The sequence below is a fragment of the Limulus polyphemus genome, unplaced genomic scaffold, assembly GCF_000517525.1.
Source record: "Limulus polyphemus unplaced genomic scaffold, Limulus_polyphemus-2.1.2 Scaffold7438, whole genome shotgun sequence".
In the NCBI taxonomy this organism is placed as follows: Eukaryota; Metazoa; Arthropoda; class Merostomata; order Xiphosura; family Limulidae; genus Limulus; species Limulus polyphemus.
The window spans coordinates 5,042-28,795 of NW_013673048.1; the positions used below are offsets into that span (position 1 = coordinate 5,042).

General features: G+C 33.5%; 1 protein-coding gene across 1 annotated transcript in view; it reads right to left on the reverse strand.

Annotated features, from left to right (window-relative positions):
* Nucleotides 1–14,717: 14,717 nt before the first annotated feature.
* Nucleotides 14,718–23,754, reverse strand: part of LOC111089807 — a 13,797-nt gene continuing 4,760 nt past the window's right edge. Inside the window, exons 3-6 of the mRNA XM_022402919.1 lie at nucleotides 21,174–21,245; nucleotides 20,738–20,913; nucleotides 17,378–17,476; nucleotides 14,718–15,717 (exon numbers count right to left, since the gene is read on the reverse strand). Of these exons, the coding sequence (XP_022258627.1) occupies nucleotides 15,577–15,717; nucleotides 17,378–17,476; nucleotides 20,738–20,913; nucleotides 21,174–21,245 (488 nt within the window). The 3' untranslated portion in view covers nucleotides 14,718–15,576. The remainder of the gene's footprint in view (nucleotides 15,718–17,377; nucleotides 17,477–20,737; nucleotides 20,914–21,173; nucleotides 21,246–23,754) is intronic.

Consider the following 23,754-nt stretch of genomic DNA (forward strand, 5'->3'; position numbering starts at 1 on the left):
GTTACAGACAAACATTTAGCTGTCTTCATCCAGTATTTATACTATGTTATGTTACAGACAAACATTTAGCTGTCTTCATCCAGTATTTATACTATGTTATGTTACAGACAAACATTTAGCTGTCTCCGTCCAACACTCTTTATTATGTTATGTTACAGACAAACTTTTAGCTGTCTTCATCCAGTATTTATACTATGTTATGTTACAGACAAACTTTTAGCTGTCTTTATTCAGTACTCTATACTATGTTATGTTACAGACAAACGTTTAGCTGTCTTCATCCAGTATTTATACTATGTTATGTTACAGACAAACTTTTAGTCAATAAGTCAATTGACACATACTACTTTTTTTAAATAAATAGTTTTTTCTTACAAATTTTAGCTGTGAATTAGGCACCATCCCAATAACTCAATGAACATCTTGCTTTTGTCTGAATTTTTCATCGTCGTTTCTTTTGTTTAAGGAAAAGCTACCAAGGTTATCCCTTAGGAAAAATGCATTTTGAATATAAAAAAATGAAATACTTAAAGATTTTAAGGAAATTTGAAAAACTCTTGAAAATTAAACAGAATTACCAAGAAAATGTTTAACGATATATTTGGACCGTCTCAAATTTTGAACTGACGACCACAGGGAGTGCAACTGACCGACAGCACGTACCGCCAACTCTTAGTATACTTTTACCAGTGAATAATGGAATTAACCGTCACATTATAACGCCAATACAGCTGAAAGGACGAGCAAATTCTGCATAGGGTTTCGACCTCGCGACTTATAGATTGAGAATTTAGCGCTCTAAACACTTTTTTCGTGATAACAACCGAAAGAGCAAGTGTTATTGACGTTTACCCTAAACACCAGGCTATGCCAGGACTTTTCTCATGATAACAAGCACGATAGCAAGTGTTATTGATGTTTGTAAAATCAGTAATACTTACCACAATCCAACAAGGACGCCATTTGCGAAACCACTTTGATTATAATTACAGTCCACTACCCAGGTACTGTTGACACTAGCACCATCACCGGCAGTATTAAGTACTTCATACAAAAAAGTAGGCTTTATCTAAAATAAAAGTAGATATTTCATTCTATACAATAAAAACAACAAAAATCACGGATAACAATGAGAAACACGAGTTACAGCTGTTGTAGAACTTGATACTATTCTCCAACTAAGCATAAACATCTCTCCAGAAAGGCCTATAAAGATCTAGAACGAGAAACAAGGATCTTCAAAAAAATTGGTGAATGTAAACCTTCGTTTCTTGGTGTGTTTTTCGTGATAAAACTTGGTGTTTGAGTTTCGTTTTAAGTAGTTGTTGATATTCGTGTTTATTTGATCTGTCCATTTTGTTTAATTGTATGTTTTGTTTTACTAAAAAACTATTTTTGAGGTATTAAACTCTTCATCCATTAATTCAGTCACTGTAGACTGTACCTGGAAAATACTGCCCGTTGTAAGGTGGGAAATATTTATTAATATAAAACAATTACTCTTTTCTGTAAGGAAACAACCTACAAGTACTCAAGGAAATAACAATTATACTGTATTCTGTTTTACACAACCTACAAGTACTCACGGAAGTAACAATTATACGGTCTTCAGTTTTACACAACCTATAAGTACTCAAGGAAGTAACAATTATAGTGTATTCTGTTTTACACAACCTATAAGTACTCAAGGAAGTAACAATTATAGTGTATTCTGTTTTACACAACCTACAAGTACTCAAGGAAGTAACAATTATACTGTATTCTGTTTTACACAACCTACAAGTACTCAAGGAAGTAACAATTATACTGGCTTCTGTTTTACACAACCTACAAGTACTCAAGGAAGTAACAATTATACTGTCTTCTGTTTTACACAACCTACAAGTACTCAAGGAAGTAACAATTATACTGGCTTCTGTTTTACACAACCTACAAGTACTCAAGGAAATAACAATTATACTGTATTCTGTTTTACACAACCTACAATTATTCAAGGAAATAACAATTATACTGTATTCTGTTTTACACAACCTACAAGTACTCAATGAAGTAACAATTATACTGTATTCTGTTTTACACAACCTACAAGTACTCAAGGAAGTAACAATTATACTGTATTCTGTTTTACACAACCGACAAGTACTCAATGAAGTAACAATTATACTGTATTCTGTTTTACACAACCTACAAGTACTCAAGGAAGTAACAATTATACTGGCTTCTGTTTTACACAACCTACAATTACTCAATGAAGTAACAATTATACTGTATTCTGTTTTACACAACCTACAAGTACTCAAGGAAGTAACAATTATACTGTCTTCTGTTTTACACAACCTACAAGTACTCACGGAAGTAACAATTATACTGGCTTCTGTTTTACACAACCTACAAGTACTCAAGGAAATAACAATTATACTGTATTCTGTTTTACACAACCTACAAGTACTCAAGGAAGTAACAATTATACTGGCTTCTGTTTTACACAGCCTACAAGTACTCACGAAAGTAACAATTATACTGGCTTCTGTTTTACACAACCTACAAGTACTCAAGGAAATAACAATTATACTGTATTCTGTTTTACACAACCTTCGAGTACTCAAGGAAGTAACAATTATACTGTCTTCTGTTTTACACAACCTACAAGTACTCACGGAAGTAACAATTATACTGTTTTCTGTTTTACACAACCGACAAGTACTCAAGGAAGTAACAATTATACTGTCTTCTGTTTTACACAACCTACAAGTACTCACGGAAGTAACAATTGTACTGTCTTCTGTTTTACACAACCTACAAGTACTCACAGAAGTAACAATTATACTGTATTCTCTTTTACACAACCTACAAGTAATCAAGGAAATAACAATTATACTGTCTTCTGTTTTACACAACCTACAAGTACTCAAGGAAGTAACAAGTATTCTGTCTTCTGTTTTACACAACCTACAAGTACTCACGGAAGTAACAATTATACTGTATTCTGTTTTACACAACCGACAAGTACTCAATGAAGTAACAATTATACTGTCTTCTGTTTTACACAACCTACAAATACTCACGGAAGTAACAATTATACTGTCTTCTGTTTTACACAACCTACAAGTACTCAAGGAAGTAACAATTATACTGTATTCTGTTTTACACAACCTACAAGTACTCAAGGAAGTAACAATTATACTGTCTTCTGTTTTACACAACCTACAAGTACTCACGGAAGTAACAATTGTACTGTCTTCAGTTTTACACAACCTACAAGTACTCAAGGAAGTAACAATTATACAGTCTTCTGTTTTACACAACCTAGAAATACTGAAGGAAGTAACAAATATACTGTCTTCTGTTTTACACTGCCTTCAAGAACTCAAGCTAGTAACAATTCGATTAATTTCATCTCTGTTAAATTCATTTTGTCTGTTAAATACTCAAAAGTCCTAAACTGAAACCATTAATAGAATGGAAGTATCCAACAATGCTCTAATCTTTGCAACGTGCAAGTCACTCAAAACAGACCGTTTCGTTAGCTGTCCGTTACTGTGGAGAAATTGTTATTATAACATACATGATCTTCTATATTCGCAGTTGTTCGCAGACGTTCTTAAAATTTATTGTTTTCTTAGTGCAAAACTACACAATAGGCTATTTGTACTCTGTTTAACATGGCGAATTGAACACCGGATTTCTGCGCTGTAAATCCCTATACTTACTATCTAACACCAAACGTAAAACTAACAACATGATGGGTGGAGGTGTTCCCGCACCTTTCCTGTTAGTGTTCTCGCTTTGTCTGGTCTCAGGCTGGGCAGTAAACTCGGGTCTTTTCACAATCACGCAAAGGAACATGCGAGGGTTAACCACAGCTATTATGACCACTGTCCATTCTACAACTATCTATTGTGCAAAAGAATGTGTAAAATATCCTCAGTGTAATAGCTTTGCCCTAAGTCCAGAGAACCCAGATGATTCCAGGGTCCGGTCGTGTGATCTACTATCTTCTGAAAACAGTTCACATATCACCTCAAGTCCTGGATGGAATATCTTTTCGGTAAATAGAAAAATCATCATTTACTTTATTTATTTTTCAGGTAGAAGTAATACATATTAATTCATTCAGTTAAGAAAGTTTATAAAAGTCGCCCAGTGGGTCAGCTTACTTGCATGCAGGCAACCTCATTTAATTAAGTATCTCTGAATTAGGCCCTTCTAGCCATACATTTACTTCGGCTATTAATGATGTATTTGATGGATTCGTATTATTTGCTTGTTTTTGTTAAAACTTCGAGTTCTCAGAATCCCATTTTGAGTTAATTAATGATAAAAACCACGATACTGCGTGAGAAGAAGACAAACCAAAATGAATGATGAGTGTAGTAAATACCGTGACAGCGTTCATTAAGTGTTTTAACGAGAAACTGTTAACCATTTCGCCCCTCCCTGTCAATACTTAACAATGTAATAGGCTTACAGGAAACTTTGTCAAGTATTTATGTTTATTACTAAATCGATTATCACATATACAAGCGTACAAGTTTAGTTAAGTATGGAAGTCCTATATATGGAACTTCGAACGGGCATGCGAAAAAAGGTTTGATCAGCCGGACTGAGTACAGCCAATGACTGCCTTTTAAAAGCCTGTCGTCAGATGACTAGCGTTTAAACATGCTGCTAGTTTAATTCACGAGTTAACTTGACATGTTGCCGGAAAAACGCGGCCGTAATTTGAGCAGCTAGTATCCTATTAGAGGGAAAATGGTAAAACCCCAGTAAATAGTTAAACAATAGTCTATACAAATCGTTCTTTGTGTAGCTTTGCACAACAATCCTCAAATGAACAAACAAACTACGTGCATCAACCCTCTAGTTACCGACTTGTTTATAAACTGTTCACGTCGATTGGGTCCACGTGTTGCATCACATTGAGAATAATTTTATATTGTTAGCTCTTACAACAATACATGTAAATACCTTAATCCGCAAACTGCTTTTTCTGATACCGTTAACTATTGGTTGGGTTCACATATCGCATCATATTGAGTTATGTTATATTTTTACACATTACAACACTCAGTGTAAAGTACCAAAGAATAACAAATTTGGTGAAATCACCCATTTTCTGTATAAATTACACAGGAAGTCATAGAAATAATTAGTCGTAATATAGACAATATATTTTGTTTACACGTTTTTTTTTGTGTGTGTGTGAATCTAATGTGACTAAGGAACTATGAAACACAGGTTGGTGTATAAATAATTTAGAACAATACAGTTACATATTGATGTAATAAAACCCTATTTTCTCGTGATGTTGTCCACGGCATTTTTATGGAGCTAACACAAATTATTCATAGATTTCAAATGAAAAGTATGTACTGCTATCTTTAGAAACAAATAATTAGAAAGATAAAATAAGGCTTAAAACACACACCTGCCCCCCCCCCCCTTCACCCCGTGGCTCAACGTTAAGAACATACAATACTAAAAATTAGGTAGAGATAGTCAGAGGTCTGAGTAGCTTTGCGCTTAACAACAAACAAACATGACCACCAACCTGTGGTAAAATTAATTGATTTACATTAGGCCTAACTATTCATAGTACTTCTAGTGTTATAACAAAGTTAGGGTAGCGCCGCTATGTAATAATTTGTTGATTCGTAAGTGAAATAGTTTATTTTCCTGTTGTGAGTATTATAACAAAGTTAGGGTAGCGCCGCTATGTAATAATTTGTTGATTCGTAAGTGTAATAGTTTATTTTCCTGTTGTAAGTGATATAACAAATGCTAGAGCCGCTATCCATTAGTTTGTTGATTCGTGAGTGAAATACTTAGACTAGAGTAGTCATCAGTTTAAAAAACGTCCTAAATTGTTTTATGAAAACTCAAGTAAAATGATTTACAAACGGCTTAACAATCCAAAGTACCAGAATTTTAATCTTAGGCCTAATTATTCAAAGTAATACTAGAGTTGTAACAAAATTAAGCTACAGCCGCTATCCATTAGTTTGTTGATCTGTAACATAACATAATGTTTTGGGACAACATGGGACTTACTGATCCATCTTGGATGTATCACTCCTCTAATCTAACTAAAATTATTAATAAATGAGTTTAAAAAAACGTAAAGCCAGCCTTTATTATTCATGTACTTATCAAGTTTGCTCCTAAACTCACTTAAATTTACTGCCTCCACATTTGTTACAACCCTCTGCTTTTTTCTATCCAGTCACTCTTCTGTTCAATTTGCTAACTTATCCCCTACACCTATAGAGGTAATTGTTGTTACAAGCCTTTTATGTGGCATCTTTTCATATACTTTCTGAAAATCCAGATACACTAAAACTACAACCTTACTCTAATCTACACAAACAGTAACCTTTTGAAAGAATATCAAAATATTTGTAAGGCAAGATTTTCTCTTAGAAGAATCATGTCGACTATCCAATAAAATTCTAAACTTTAAATGACTTTGCAAAGTATCTTTTATCAAACTTTCCAAAACTTTTCCCAAAACTGATGTAAGACTAATGGGCCTGTAATTACCGGGACAATTTTTATCACCAACCTTGAAAAGAAGAGTTACATTAGCTAACTTCCAATCCTCTGGTACTTGCCTATTATTCAAGAACTTACAAAAAATAGTAGCAAGTGGCTTAAATATCCAATCCGTAACTTCCTTCAAAACCCTTGGGGAAATGTTATCTGGCTCAGGAGCCTTATCACTCTTTAAACTTCCAAATTTTTTCTTAACAAGCTCAGGATTAATGCAATCATCTTGTTTCCATCTATCAACTGTTCAAGATGTGGAATACTGTTTAAACCTTCATTGGTAAAAACTGAAAAAAAGCAGAATTTAATAACTCAGCCACCTCATAATCACCAGATACGAGCCTTCCTTTATCATCCCTCAAGGGTCCTACCACTATTCTAACATTTTGTTTACCCTTAAGGAATTTAAAGAAATCCTTACTGTTAATTTTTACATTTTCAACCAACCTTTTCTCATACATCCTCTTTGATTTCCTAATTTCCCGTTTCACCAACTTTCTTGATCTTCTAAATCTTGTCATACCAGTCAATTCAAATTTCTCAAATTTATGACGCTTTCTTTATTTTTATTTCTTATACTTTTGTGATCCAACCTAGGTTTTTACTTGCAGCTACTCTTTTCTTTATATAAGGAATATGTTTACCTTAAATATTTAAAATAACTACCTTTAAAATTTTACACATCTGATCAGTGTCTCCAAATAACTCAGCTGCCCACCCAATTTACACCAGATAATTATTGTCGCATTCCTCCAAAATTTGTAACCAAAATATCATTATTCCTTATCTCCATATGCAGTAAAATATTGAACCTAATAGAGCAATGATCAGTTGCATCTAGACGTTCCCCAATTTCCACCCTCTCGACCGTTTATATATTTGAAATTAACAATACATCTAAAATAACATTGTTTCTTGTAGATTCCTTGACTAATTGGCGAAGAAAGCCATCTTAAGCAATTTCAAAAAAAACTTTTCTCCTTCATAGTTTGACTCTAACATTTTCCAATCTACATGTCTGAAATTAAAATCACCAATAATTATGAATTAATTAGCAGCTGAAACATTAATCTCATTGTAAAGTTTCTCACAAATTTTATCAGTATCATCTGGTGGTCTGTAACAAATTCCCACTAAAAGCCTATTATCTTTGATATCCTCAAATTCAACAGGATGTAAGTCACATTTTAAACATATAGCCAATCCTACCCCTCTCTTTAGTACTCTTTCCCTATTAAACAGCGTGTAACCCTGTATTTCAAAGAAATTTCTGACATTTAAATCATCTACGTTTAACCATGTTTCAGTTATTCTTATTATATCAAAGTCCTCCATTCCTACCAGTGCTCTAAAGTCATCTATGTTATTTATTATACTTCTAGCATTAGCATAGCCTACCCTTATAACTTCTTCTATGCTAGTTTCCTATGTTAAACATTTCTCTGCCTCTTTTTCTTTTTGTATTTTATTTATCCCGGCCATCACCACTGTCTAGTTTAAAACTTCCCTTACAGCTGAGTTAATAGGCCTAACAAACAAGCCAGCCACTATCCTATTTGAATGTAAACCACCCGTTCGAAAAAGCTCCCTTCGTCATTTGTACTGCTCCCATAACTCCAACCAGCTAATCTGTTCATCCTTACATTCTAACCTAAGCCTAGCATTTAACCCTAGTGATCTACTTACAACTTCATCCTCACATTTAATTCTGGGCAGTATCCCTGACAAAAATAATTTATGGCCTTTTCCTTTCAATGCCTTTATCAACCCATTGTACTTATTAATTAGCTCCTCTGACCTACCTTTCTATACATCATTAGCAAGCACGTGCACAACAAAAACTGCATGTCTGCTAGCCCCATATACTATATCTCCTGCTTTGTCAGTTATATCCTCCACCTGTGCCACTGGGTAGCATAATCTAATTCTTTTCTCCCTATTTAACCCACAGACTCTCCTATCCACATGCCTTGTCAATGAATAACCTCTTTATCATCCACATCCTTCTCTGATTTTTTGTTTCCCTTCTCTCCAATAGTTTTTCGTCTGCAGAAGCCAAGGGCTGAACTATGTTGCTCAATAGAATAGGCTTATTACAATCAAGTCCACTACTTTTAGCCTTAATAGTACTCTTTCTGACTCCATGTAAGTCATTGTTAGTTGATGTATTCTTAGCATGTAAAAGCTCAAGCCCCTCTTGAAATCCTGCTGCCATTTCCCACAGTCTATAATTTTCTTTATTTATTGTCTCTAGTTTAATTATGATAGCCTCCAACTTCTCTTCCAACCTACAAATTGCACATCTTCACTACTGGCTTCCTTAAAAGTATATGCCAGTACCTAAATAAAACCCACTTATTACATCTAACAAATTGTGAACGCTTAATTCCTACATTAGTCTCAACCATTTATACTTATAGCTTGAAAATAAATACTCAATACTAAATACCAGTAGTCTATTGAAAACACTGTTATTGTTAAGTCTAATGTTTAAGAACCAATTATATTAGTTTTTTATCACTACTTTGTCTTCACACTAAAGTAATTAAGATAATCTTTAATTGAAATACTTTATTTTCCTTTGGTGAGTGTCATAACAAGGTTAGGCAAAGTTCACTATGCACTAGTTTTAGATTCGTGAGGGATATACTTAAGCTAAAGCCGTTATCAGTTAAAAAACTGTCCTAGAATTGTTAATGAAAACTCGAAGAAAATGTTCATAAAACATGACATTTATTATTAATGAACGTTGATTTTTGACTTTTTATAATGAAGAAGCTCGTAACGATTCTCCAGTTTAGGTAATTTTATGCTTAACAATAAACAAAGATAACCATCTGTCTGTGATGCGAATATTTGACTTATGTTATGTCTAGCTATTCAAAGTAGCCTATATTTGTGGAAAATTAAGAGTCGAGCTACTGGTTTATTTGCATTACAATTTATTATATCTCTGAGAAGTTCTCGAGTATGTTCTGCTACTAATCTATTGGTTTCTGCTATGTATATATTTGAATAACACGCCCATACTAAGGAACATATGATACATTTTGATATGCAGTTTTATTGATTCTTAATGTAAAAACTCAATTTTGGACTTTTTAATTCTCTGTTGTTTAAGACTCTTGATGTAGGTAAATTAATATATAGAATTATACACGGACTTTTCTCTATTTTTATTTGCGAGCTTACTGCCCTATTTCTGGAGCCTTTATCATATTGTTTCAAGCGCTTGTAAACATTGTTATACACGTTTATTTGTTATTCTGTCACGCAACCTTCGAGTTAGAACTTTTTCGTAATTTTATATTGTTAGCTGTTTCAACAATAAATGTAAATACCTAAATCCTCAAACTACTGACTTTTTCTGATACTGTTAATTACTGGTTGAGTTCACATATCGCATCATATTGAGTTATTGTATATTTTTATACATTATAACACTCAGTGTAAAGTACCTAAAGAAAAATACATTTTTTTGAAATCACTCATTTTCTATTTAAATTACACAGGAAGTCGTATTAGTAATTAGTGCTATTAATTGTAATATAGACAGTATATGTTGTTTACAAGTTCTTTGTTAGTTTTTCTCTGAAGGGAATCTTGTCGTTAAGGTCTCTGGAACTAACAAACTCATACGTGAACCAGCAATTTGATGCATAAATAGTTTTAAATAGTTAAAAAGCTGGTATTTTAAGGTTGGAATAAAACCTTATTCTTGTCGTGGTGTTGTCCTTGGCATTGTTAGCGTGCAAAAACAAATTATCTATAGACTAGCTGGAGTATCCGTCCACTGGTCGGAAGTTATGTAAATACATGATTGATAAAAGGTTATTTTAGAAAATGAAAAGATGCTTCTCTTATATGTAATTGAAAAAAATCGCAAAAACGCCAATAAGACTGAAAAACACAAATTGTGAAACTGAAAATTTGTATGTATCTTCCCACGGACTCAACAAACCATGCCAAATGTAGTGAACATCCATGCACAGGAGTCGAAGAAGTGGTAAAAAACGCCATAAAACTGCAAAATGTAAAACTAAATTTTTTTATATATTTCCCTATGGACCCAATGAACCTCCATGCCAATTTTGGTGAAGATACATCCACACCCTGCGAAGAAGTTACATGGACATACAACAGACAGTATTGTTATATTTATAGTTTTATAATACAATATATAATGAATTTCTTTTTAAAAAAGTTGAAAAACAAAACGAGGCGGCTGAAAAATCATTTGCTTCCCGATGGCTGAATGGTAAATGGGAGGCTTTACAACAATAAAAACCGGGTATCGATTGTTTGGGTAGCTTTGCTCACAACATCATCAACAAACAAACATATAAAAACAAAACAAAAACAGAACCATCTACTTGTATAGGGCTAATTAACTTACTTTAGGCTTATTTATTCAAAGTATTATAGCTTAACTTTAGGCCTAATTATTCAAAGTCTTACATATGTTATAACAAAGTTAGGCTAGCGCCTCTATATATCAGTTTCTTGATTAGTAAGTAAAATACATATTCTTTAATTTCTGTAATGCATATTGGTGTATAGAAGACATATTAATACTAGACTGTTGAGTGAAATACTTAGGCTAGAGCCGTTATCAGTTAAACAAACGCCCCAAAATTGTTAATGAAAAATATAAAAAAAATCTTCTTAAATCTTGATGCTTTTCAATTAACATTATTTTCTGCTTCTCTCTGATGAAACGAAGCTCGTATAGATAGTCCTTTGTTTGGGTAGCTTTGCAATTAACAACAAACAAACAAAGTCATCCACCTGTGGTGAGACTAATTGACTTACTTTAGGCTTAACTATTCAAAGTAATATAATTTAACTTGAGGCCTAATTATTTAAAGTATTACTAGTGTTATGACAAAGTTAGGCTAGAGCCGCTATCTCTCAATTTCTTGATTAGAAAGTGAAATAATTTGTTTTCCCGTTGTCAGTTTAACATTAATTTCTGCTTCTTTACGATGAAATGAAGCTCGTATTAACAATCCTTTTTTGGGTAGCTTTGTATTTAACAACAAACAAACAGTCATCCACCTGTGGTGAGACTAATTGACTTACTTTAAGCTTAACTGTTCAAAGTTAAGCTTATCTTTTCAACTTAAGGCCTAACTGTTGTTTAAAACTCATAACGTAGGTAAATTAATAAGTAGAATTATAAACGGAATTTTCTCTACGTTAAAATACTTTTATTACGAGCTTTTGGTGATTATAAGTAGTTTAGAAAAAATTAAAAACCAGGCAGTTTAATGAATTTGTTCGTTCAGTGCATTATTGCCCAATGAAGGCTCCGGTAACAGGGCCGAAAGGTCGCAATAAAAGTATTTTAACGTAGAGAAAAGGTCCGTTTATTATTCTACAACTTAAGGCCTAACCATTCAAAGATATTACTAGTGTTATAAAAAAGTTAGGCAAGAACTGCTATCAGTTAGTTTGATGATTCGTAAGTGAAATACTTAGGCTAGAGCCGTTATAAGTTTAAAAAAAAACGTACTAGAATTGTTAATGAATACTTAAAGAAAATATTCGTAAAACAAGACATTTATTGATAAACATTAATTTTTGTTTCTTTATAATGATAAAGCTCGTACCGATAATTCGGTCTAGGTAATGAAAGGCTTAACAACAAAGAACACCATCCGCCTGTGGTAAGACTAATTGACTTATTTTAGGCTTAACTATTCAAAATATTACAATTCAACTTTAGGCCTAACTATTCAAAAGATTACAATTCAACTTTAGGCCTAACTATTCAAAAGATTACAATTTAACTTTAGGCGAAATTATTTGAAGTATCACTAATGTTATAATAAAATTAGGCTAGGGCCGCTATCCATTAGTTTGTTGATTCGTGAAATACTTATGCTATAGCCGTTATCAATTTTAAAATGTCATAAAATTATCAATAAAAAGTCAAAGAAAACGTTGGTAAGACTCGTCGTTTATTATTAAACATTATTTTTCTGCTTCTTTGTGATTAAAATGCTCTTATCGAAAGGTCGTTGTCTGGGTAACTGCTCTTAACGACAAATAAAGATACCCATCATCCTATTCTCAGATTAATTGATTTATTTTAGACCCTACTATACAAAGTATTACTAGTGTTTTCACAAAGCTAGGCCAGAGCTGCTATCCATTTATTTGTTGATTAGTAAGTTAATTAGTTTATTTTCCTGTTTTGAGTCGTATAACAAAGTTAGACTAGAGCCGTTATGAATTATAAAACAAACAAACTTTCATACTAAATTTGGTAAAGATCCGTCAACAGGGGGCGAAGTAGTGGTTAAAAACGCTCATAAAAACCGCAAAACTGAAAATTTGTATGTATCTTCCTTAATGAACCTCCATACCAATTTTGGTGAAGATCCATTCATACCATGCGAAGTAATTACATGGACAGACAACAGACAATATTGTTATATTTATATAGATTACCGTAATTTTTGATGAAATCTATAGTATGTTATCACTCCGAGATATTGTGATTTTTGTAAAACAGAATAAATGGTTGCGATATTTTTATTATCTAAAAACCTACATCTACATCTGCTACGATATATTAAATTATTTTCAATGATTCGTTTTGAGTCTTAAAGAAAATCGCGTAAAAACTGTTTTCTTAACAAATAAAGATAAATTTTTATCAAAACACTTATGAACAGAGCTTTGAAGAAACGAATAATTAAAGCTGATTTTGTAAAATGGATTTATAGGTGATTCTCTACTAAGAAATTGTTTTGAATAAAAATGAAATAAACATGATTTTAAATGGAAGATTAACATATGAAATCACTAGAATAATATTTGGTTAAAATGCTCAATTCTGATGAGTAATTAAAAGCGTAGAAAACTTGTGGGGTTTACTTCTCCATGGAGATTTGTGTTGGTGATAAGCGTGTTTACAGGAAGACATATACCCGTTTGATCATAAGGGACAAATATCTATATGAGCTGATAATATTCAAACCGGGGGTGGTTAAGTAGATTATGGATCTCAGAGACCATGGTACGGTTGTTAACAAAATATCGTGCTCGGCATCTTGGGTACGTTATCAAATTGACAATTAAATCCCTCTGTTAGATAAAAGTAGCCCAAAAGTTGGGGTTATTAAAGACTTACTTCTCGTTGCTGTATGGTTCAAAATTAGGGACTATTGGTTTTGGTCAAATATCCGAAAAAAACAAAAACAAAATATTCATACTTTGATATTTAGAATTAGTCGTGCTAGATGTTACGGTAGATACCTGTTTTTAAGGAATTCATTCTGTTTTATTATGTTGTAGGTGCTTTAATTTTTATTCAAAACAGAGTATTTTAGGTTTGAAGAAGAGCTAAGTAGTGCCATCTCTTGGTTATTTCTACAAATACCAACACAATTATGAATTTAATATCTCACCCATGTGGTCAGTCTATTAATCACGTAATTTAATATTTAATCCACGTTGTGTTTGATATGAATCGTGCTTTTTTATGTTTTCCATACATTGTTCGATAAAAGGGGATTCTAATCGCGAGTTATGTGGCCTACAAATTGTGTATTTTTATGTTTCATGTCCGTTGTTTGGTTTATGAATCGTGTATTTTAATATTTCTTGTACGTTGTTTGGTCTAAGAATCGTCTTTTTTAACACATTATGTACATTATTTGTTCTATTAATCGTGTATTTTAACAGCAGTAGAGATGAGCAAAATTAAACCATCTATTTCCAATTTTTGTCATTAATCGTAATAAAAATAGCATTGTGTAGCCATAGCCTGTTGTTTCAGGATCAAAATTTGTAACAAATAATAGATTACTTATTGTTTTTCGTGGATACTTTAATATTATTTTAGCCTAAGTTGAATAGACTTAGACAGCAATAACTATTTGATTAAGTTAAGGTCAACTTGAGATAGTTAAGACTTGGAACTTTTACCAGTCATGTTTGGCGTTAGTTGTCATGACGACCGCTGACAAGATTTTCGTTAAATACAAAGTCTGACTCAATTCAGACCTTAAATTTTAATAAACAAAAACCTCTTTTTATCTTGCATTGTTTTCGGTTGTATTTTTATAATACAAAGAAATAGAGAGAGCTTTATATGTAATTTAGTTACAAAACTGTATTTTATTACACAATTTTTAGTAATATATTGGATTATAGTACAATTTGCAGTCCCACGATGGAGCCACATATTGCTTAGCAACAGTTTACATTCGATATGTTGTTTTTTTTTCTTGCTCCGAGATCAATACAGAAAAAGGTTAAATAATGGAGGAATCACAACCAATACTCTTATTACAATATTTCAACTTTGTTTAGTTTTAGTCAATTCATTGTGATTTGTATTACACTGAATTTTTGATACAGAATGTTAGTGGTCTTTATGTAGGAAATTTCATTATACAAATAATTTCAGTATGACGAGACAATACTGTTGCAGCTGGCTTGTTCTTAGAGTCAGAGTGACTAGAGAATACTGATGTAACTGCCTCGTAAAGCTCTGTCCATCACACACTGCTCCATCGAGTCAAAGTGACTAGAGAATATTAACGCCTTGAGACATGTCCATCGCACACTGCTCCATCGAGTCAAAGTGATTAGAGAATACTGATGCCTTGAGACATGTCCATCCCACATTGCTCCATCGAGTCAAATTGACTAGAGAATACTGATGCCTTGAGACATGTCCATCCCACACTGCTCCATCGAGTCAAATTGACTAGAGAATACTGATGCCTTGAGACATGTCAATCCCACACTTCTCCATCGAGTCAAATTGACTAGAGAATATTAACGCCTTGAGACATGTCCATCGCACACTGCTCCATCGAGTCAAAGTGATTAGAGAATACTGATGCCTTGAGACATGTCCATCCCACACTGCTCCATCGAGTCAAAGTGACTAGAGAATATTAACGCCTTGAGACATGTCCGTTGCGCACTGCTCCATCGAGTCAAAGTGACTAGAGAATATTAACGCCTTGAGACATGTCCGTTGCGCACTGCTTCATCGAGTCAAAGTGACTAGAGAATACTGATATAACTGTCTCTTTGAGACATGTCCATTGCGCACTGCTCTTGGTTACGCAGTAAAGTTATTTGAATTTTCTTCTTGACCAGGTCTCGACGGAGTATCTTAACCTCGTTCTGAACGAGACATGTGAGCTGTTTATAGAGAAATATATCTGAACTTTATTTAACTATATCACGTATAAAATATTTACAGATAAACATTAAATAATATAAGTTATACACGATATATTTATATATATCCAAAAGGAACACCAAAACCAACTGTATCTTCTTGACCGCTAACATGAGCACACTACAACAAACAGTACCTTCTTTACCGCTACCAAGAACATACTACAACAAACAGTACCTTCTTCACCGCTAACATGAACACACTACAACAAACAGTATCTTCTTGACCACTAACATGAACACACTACATCTTACAGTACCTTCTTCACCGCTAACAAGAACACACTACAACAAATAGTATCTTCTTGACCACTAACATGAACACACTACAACAAACAGTACCTTCTTCACCGCTACCAAGAACATACTACAACAAACAGTACCTTCTTCACCGCTAACAAGAACACACTTCAACAAACAGTACCTTCTTCACCGCTAACAAGAACACACTACAACAAATAGTATCTTCTTGACCACTAACATGAGCACACTACAACAAACAGTACCTTCTTCACCGCTAACAAGAACACACTACAACAAATAGTATCTTCTTGACCACTAACATGAGCACACTACAACAAACAGTACCTTCTTCACCGCTAACAAGAACACACTTCAACAAACAGTACCTTCTTCACCGCTAACAAGAACACACTACAACAAATAGTATCTTCTTGACCACTAACATGAACACACTACAACAAACAGTACCTTCTTCACCGCTACCAAGAACATACTACAACAAGCAGTATCTTCTTGACCACTAACATGAACACACTATAACAAACAGTACCTTCCTCACCGCTACCAAGAACATACTACAACAAACAGTACCTTCTTCACCGCTAACAAGAACACACTACAACAAACAGTATCTTCTTAACCACTAACATGAACACACTACAACAAACAGTACCTTCTTCACCGCTAACATGAACACACTACAACAAACAGTATCTTCTTGACCACTAACATGAACACACTACATCTTACAGTACCTTCTTCACCGCTAACATGAACACATTACAATAAACAGTATCTTCTTCACCGCTAACATGAACACACTACAACAGACAGTATTTTCTTGACCACTAACATGAACACACTACAACAAACAGTATCTTCTTGACCAGTAACATAAACACACTACAACAAACAACACCTTCTTCACCGCTATCAAGAACATACTACAACAAACATTATCTTCTTGACCACTAATATGAACACGCTACAACAATGTGAAAAGCGACCGTGAGTTTTGGTGAAGAGTGGAAAATTAAACATTAATATACAGAAATATAACATTGTTGTCATCACGCCAACATTTAAAAAAAAATATTACTTTTCACAGAAACATAACATCTCTGTCATCGCGCCAACATTTAAAAAAAATATTACTTTTACAGAAACATAACATCTCTGTCATCACGCCAACATTTAAAAAAATATATATTACTTTTTACAGAAACATAACATCTCTGTCATCACGCCAACGTTTTAAAAATATACATATTACTTTTTACAGAAACATAACATCTCTGTCATCACGCCAACGTTTTTTTATTCACTTGATTTTTGACTAAATTATTTTCCAAAATAGATTTTCATTGTGGCTACTTACTTTAATTTCAGCTTTGTGTCGGAATTTAGTAGATTCTACTCGACTTTTCAGATCTTCAATTTCTTGAAGAAGTCGAGCTATTGCGATTTTCGCACTTAACTGTATAAAAAAACACAAGTATTATTCCTATCCATACCTATCTCAGTATACTCAGGGTTATGCTTTATTAACACATAAATCTTTGAGTTTTAAATGAGCTAATAAAACTGTTAAAGACAAGGATAACTATTAAAGCATGAAATGAATTTGCTAAACATTTTTTTCTAGACTAAGAAGCTTACTTACAAACATAAGTTCATGTTTTAGTCTGTGGTCAGCTATTCAATTACTCGGTATATATATCTCGAAATTAGAGGATTTTATACATGTTTCAGATGATGATACCGGTAGTTCAAGTCTGTAACAAAGAGCCGAGCGTGGCCTACTATATGTTGTGCCAAGACTGTGAATCCAAAGGTTCGTGGTTAGAGTCCTACTGCAGCGATGACTCCGTGAGTGCTTTATAAGGATTTCTTTCAAATCGTACTATTTAATTAGAGTAACCGAAGAGTTGGCCATGAGTGTTTTGACTAGCTTGCCGTCCCCATAACCTATCAATTCAAAACTAGGAAATACTATACCCTGTGTTTAACTTTATGTCTTATTATGAAACAAACAGATTTTCTCAATAACTCATTTGATAACCGATTTTCAACTTCTTATCTGTGATATATGTAGTAATAGGTAACTTTTTATAAAATCCTGGAATAAAGTTACTATTTATATAAAAGCTTTCACGGCCGAAAGAAGCAAATTACACTATGTGTTATTATTTAATAATTACAGCGTTATTAACCTTCCCCCCAGTGACACAGCGGTATATCTGCGGACTAAAATCCGAGTTTCGATACCCGTGGTGGGCAAAAGTACAGATAGCCCATTGTTTGCTTTGTGCTTAACTTCAAACAAACAAACACTATTAACGTTTAAACGTTTAGCATACATACCCTCAACATATTTCCAGTTTCAACAATAAAATGAAAATATATAACCTCAATTTTAATAATAAAAATATATATCTCCAGTTTTAATATATTCAACAAAGCATTACGAACAATCTCAATAAAGTGAACTATTTAGTAAAATATCATGAACCAAGACAATGGTTCATAATAGGGACTGCCCAGGAATTTCACATAAATTCTAAAGAATATACGGGCCAAAACTATCTAAGAAAGCAGACTTGTTCTTGGAACAACACTCAAGATCTTCTATCTCAATGATTAAGGCTGGTAAAATATTGATAATAGCAAAAAAAGTTGATTTTCCGATTGTTAGACAAAATTCATCCATTCGTTTTTCATATTATTATTATTCATATTATTCTTGTTTCACAACCCTACAGGAAAAACGGTTATGAATGTACAGGTACATAGGATTATGTTTATGTTGATTCTTGAAAGAGTAGGAGAGATTTTATCAGTTTTTCATCGTTACTATTCAATTTCTCTTCGAAGCCATTCAAACACCGAAGCGTACAGAAAAACGGCTAGGTATGCTGCACCAAAATCTATATACAGCTACTAAACAAACTCCTGCGAAGGTTGTACGGATATTTTTAAATTGATTCTTGAAAGTTGAGATTGGCACCCTCTAAAATTGTCTAAGTTCTTCTTCGCTACCAACATAAACTCTACAAAGCCATTCAAGTATCGTAGAAATGTAGAAAATATTTAAACACCGTTATACTAATCAGAAATACTCTGTTTTATACTAGTCGGAAACTCTTTGTTTTATCAGAGTAAACAATGTGTTTATTTATTAGAGTGTCTCCAGCCTTATTATTAGAGATCGCACAGGAATTTGCTCAAACTCTAATAGAACATTGGGGCAAAAACTACCTTAAAAATCAGACTTATTCTCGAAACAACACTCAAAACCTTCCTGTTCAATAGTTAAGGCCACCCAAACATTGATAATAAGCAAAATAAGCGTTTTCACGAGTGTTAGACAAAATCAAATTTTGCCCATTTGTTCATATTATTATTATTATTCATATTATTGTTTCACAAGCCTACAGAAAATCGGCTGGGTATCTTGCATCAAAACCTAGACAAATATTCTACATGAAACGCTCGGAATGTCCATGACATATTTAAAAAGTTGATTATTTTACATTGAAAGATAATTTACATGGTTATAAATACAGAATAGATGCGACGTTGTTATGAACGTCTGCAATTATACTCGGCACGTGTTTAAATGCATTTACGCGAAACCTCAGGCGCAAAGCCACCTGCCCTCCCAGTGGCACAGCGGCATGTCTGCAGACTTACAACGCTAGAAACATGGTTTCTTTACTGATAGCCAAGAGCCCATTGTGTAACTTTGTGCTTAACTTCAACCAAACCAAAGCCACCTGGCTCAGTAAATAATGGTCGGGTAGAAAACAAAACAATGCAGCAGTAAACTGTTGAAAAACATGTAACATTCAACTGAAACAATATGCACTTATGTACTATAAAATGTATTATCCGCAAATAGACATAAAAACTTAAGGAACAATATTAGTAAAACTTGTTAATTTAAAAAAAGGAAATAGGGATCGTCAAAAAAATACAGTAACAAGTTGAATCCAAACACAAATATTATGTTTTTAAGCCTACAACTAGGGACTTCAAAAAAAAGTAAATAAACAAGCTACAAAACTCCTTTTGACTCAATTTCTACAGTACTTATCAACTTTAGTGGAGCCAAAATAGGGATTTGTAGCTTGAGAAAATAATGTAAACACTATTTCCAGCCTCTTTTATTTACGTTTTTTAAAGTCCATAGTTGAAGGCTTGCGTTTTGATTCAACTTATTTCTGTGCTTTTTTGTCGATCCCTATTACCCCTTTTCAAATAAACAACTTTTACTAATCTTATTAACATTTAAGGGACCACTGCATTATTGCGTCTACAAAAGCAACTGAACACAAGGAAAGTTTATAGTTCTTAAGAAATCTTGTTTTATTTTGACTTAAAAATCTTAAATTTGTTTCGAGATGCTCAGTAAATCAAATTAGTTTTGAGTACATTACAGCAAAAAAAAAAAGGAATTTTCAGTAAAAAAGAATTGGAAAGGTCAGTGACCACATGTCATTATCAGAATTAGTATTCAAGTCTACCTCAAACAAAATACCTAAATAATATTTTACTATACAAGTAAGATGTTATGAAAAGTCATTTATGATGTTTGACAACTTTGAATATAAGATGGTCTCATTTAGATAATGTTTTTGTTTGAATATTTTGAATTTTTACAGTATTGTCTTCATAAGAAAGAGATTCTAGCACTAGGAAAAGTGTGGGAACTAGAACTGTTTTTCATTTTGCTCACCTTTTTCGAAGGTAGTCCAGCCTTCCCTGTCACAACATTGTTACTAATACCAAGTTCTAATTTCGCCAGAAGGTCTCGATGGAATTTTTCTAACAAGTCCCTGTTTTTAGTACACTCATGTTCCAACTCAGAAGTTTTCTTTCGTTCTTTCAAAAACTTCTTCTTCCAGATGCTTTCTAGAAATATGGATATCGTGAAGAGCCGCGTTTAATGTACTGAATAATAATAAAATACGTTGAATTCTTCTCTTTTTGTAATCCAAAATTACGTAAATTTCATTTCAATATTATTATAATAATGCAGATAACGGAGGGCGAGTGTTTGGAGGAACACTATGTGTTACATCCAACAGAAATATTGCATTTTAAATGTTGTTAAGGTTAGATTTATTGGAAGTGTTAGCTGTTAAATGTATCCTAAAGCATGTTCATCCTACCTGGACTGTTTTTCTGTCGGACGAGGAGTCGCTCCGACTGAGGTTCATCTACAACTAAGTAAATCTGATTCACTGGAAGAGAAAGACAAATCTGTGAGTGACTGGCATGAGAACTGCCGAAATAAACTAAAGGTTATTAAATCCTAGATCAGCTCTAATACAAATCTGTGAGTGACTGGCATGAGAACTACCGAAATAAAGTAAAGGTTATTAAATCCTAGATCAGCTCTAATACAAATCTGTTTTAATAACCTTTAGTTTATTTCGGCAGTTCTCATGCCAGTCACTCTCCTAGATCAGCTCTAATACAAATCTGTGAGTGACTGGCACGAGAACTGCCGAAATAAACTAAAGGTTATTAAATCCTAGATCAGCTCTAATACAAAACTGTGAGTGACTGGCATGAGAACTGCCGAAATAAACTAAAGGTTATTTAATCCTAGATCAGCTCTAATACAAATCTATTAGTGACTTGCACGAGAACTGCTGAACTAAAGATTTTATAAATCCTACACCAGTTCCAATACAAACCTGTGAGTGACTTGCACGAGAACTGCTGAACTAAAGATTTTATAAATCCTACACCAGTTCCAATACAAACCTGTGAGTGACTTGCACGAGAACTGCTGAACTAAAGATTTTCTAAATCCTACACCAGTTCCAATACAAACCTGTGAGTGACTTGCACGAGAACTGCTGAACTAAAGATTTTCTAAATCCTAAAACAGATACAGGAAAAGATATTCAAGTCGTATTTTAATTTGACATTAAACTGCTCGACCCGTTTCTCTATCTGAAGTTTGACATTTGTTGAATACAATTCATATTACCGTTTGGGTGCAGTAGTTACGTACGAATTACACTACCGTTTGGGTGCAGTAGTTACGTACGAATTACACTACCGTTTGGGTGCAGTAGTTACGTACGAATTACACTACAGTTTGGGTGCAGTAGTTACGTACGAATTACACTACCGTTTGGGTGCAGTAGTTACGTATAAATTACACTACCGTTTGGGTGCAGTAGTTACGTAGGAATTACACTACCGTTTGGGTGCACTGTGATACAGCAAAGTCAGTAAATTTATGGCTGCATTTAGAGAGTAACACCATAACATTCACTAAATGAAATATATGTTATAAAAATACAGTACACAAATCCTGTTCAAGAAACGTGACGGAAAGAAGAACGTTCTGATTAAAATGTAGTTGCATTAGAAGGTAGTTACTTATTGGTTCAGGTATCTCAAGTTGATCCATATTCCTTTGTTTTCAAGTGTCGCAAACTAGAAGAAATGTCTTAGAAATTCTAAACCCAGATCTGAACACATCTGAGTGTATGAATGTGTTGCATAGGAAAAATATGTTATGTTCCTTTCTAAAGCGATCAGTTTTCAGTTTCATCACATTATCTATGCAAACCAACTAATGTCAAACTTAGATCTGATACATTCCGCTTCATCGTGATTTGAAATCATCTGTAGTAATCAGGAGACTTGTTAACTTGTTTATTTTAAACCGGTCTGGTAAAACGTACACAACTATGAAGGACACAAATATGGTTATCTTTTTTTAGACTCATGCTTCTAAAATTTACCTGCTTTTTATCTTTGTACGTCAAAACTAATAACATTCTTTTGTGTCGTCACAAAATTAATATTACTTTGTATCAAGGCTGGCATTAATTTCAGGTGAAAAAAAAACGTTTGAAGTGAAGGTTTCTCAACATCATTGGAGGGAAAAAAAATGAGATAAATAACGACTAACGGCGCTCATAAAACTTTTTATTGTTTCGTTAATTGTATGGATTATTTTTTGTTTCGAATGCAATACCAAAGTATATCTATGTGTGATGACGTTTGTTACGTGTTCAGTTCAACTAAAGAGAAGTACATAGACTTTATATAAAGCAAAACAAAGGAGGAGCACCTGGAAGTTTCCCGGCTTTACTTTATATAAATACTTTCAATATCTGTGAAACATTTTCTTTATGATCTAGATTCGACACATTATTTCTTGAAGTATTGCGTGACATAACTTGAATAGCGACTAGAAATATAAAGGTAATTATTAGGGTTTCTATAAAGGGCCCTCTTCTGTCTACTTATGCAACTATTTTCTAGATTTTGACAACACGTTCCCGAAAGATCCAGGAACTCTTTTTCAAGGTCTATATTTTTACTTTAACATAGTTTACTGGTTACTACATATTTAAATACTAATTTAGAGTTACAAATACGAAACTTTCAAAATCTTTCCTAGTGAAGTGACGTCTTCAGTTTAGCTCTGCTCCTGCGCTGGATGTAAACTGTCCTAGCTAGCTGCTCGATAATTTACTCATTAAAGGATGCTGGCTGTAAACTGTTCTAGCTAGCTGCTCGATAATTTACTCACTAAAGGATGCTGGCTGTAAACTGTTCTAGCTAGCTGCTCGATAATTTACTCACTAAAGGATGCTGGCTGTAAACTGTTCTAGCTAGCTGCTCGATAATTTACTCACTAAAGGATGCTGGCTGTAAACTGTTCTAGCTAGCTGCTCGATAATTTACTCACTAAAGGATGCTGGCTGTAAACTGTTCTAG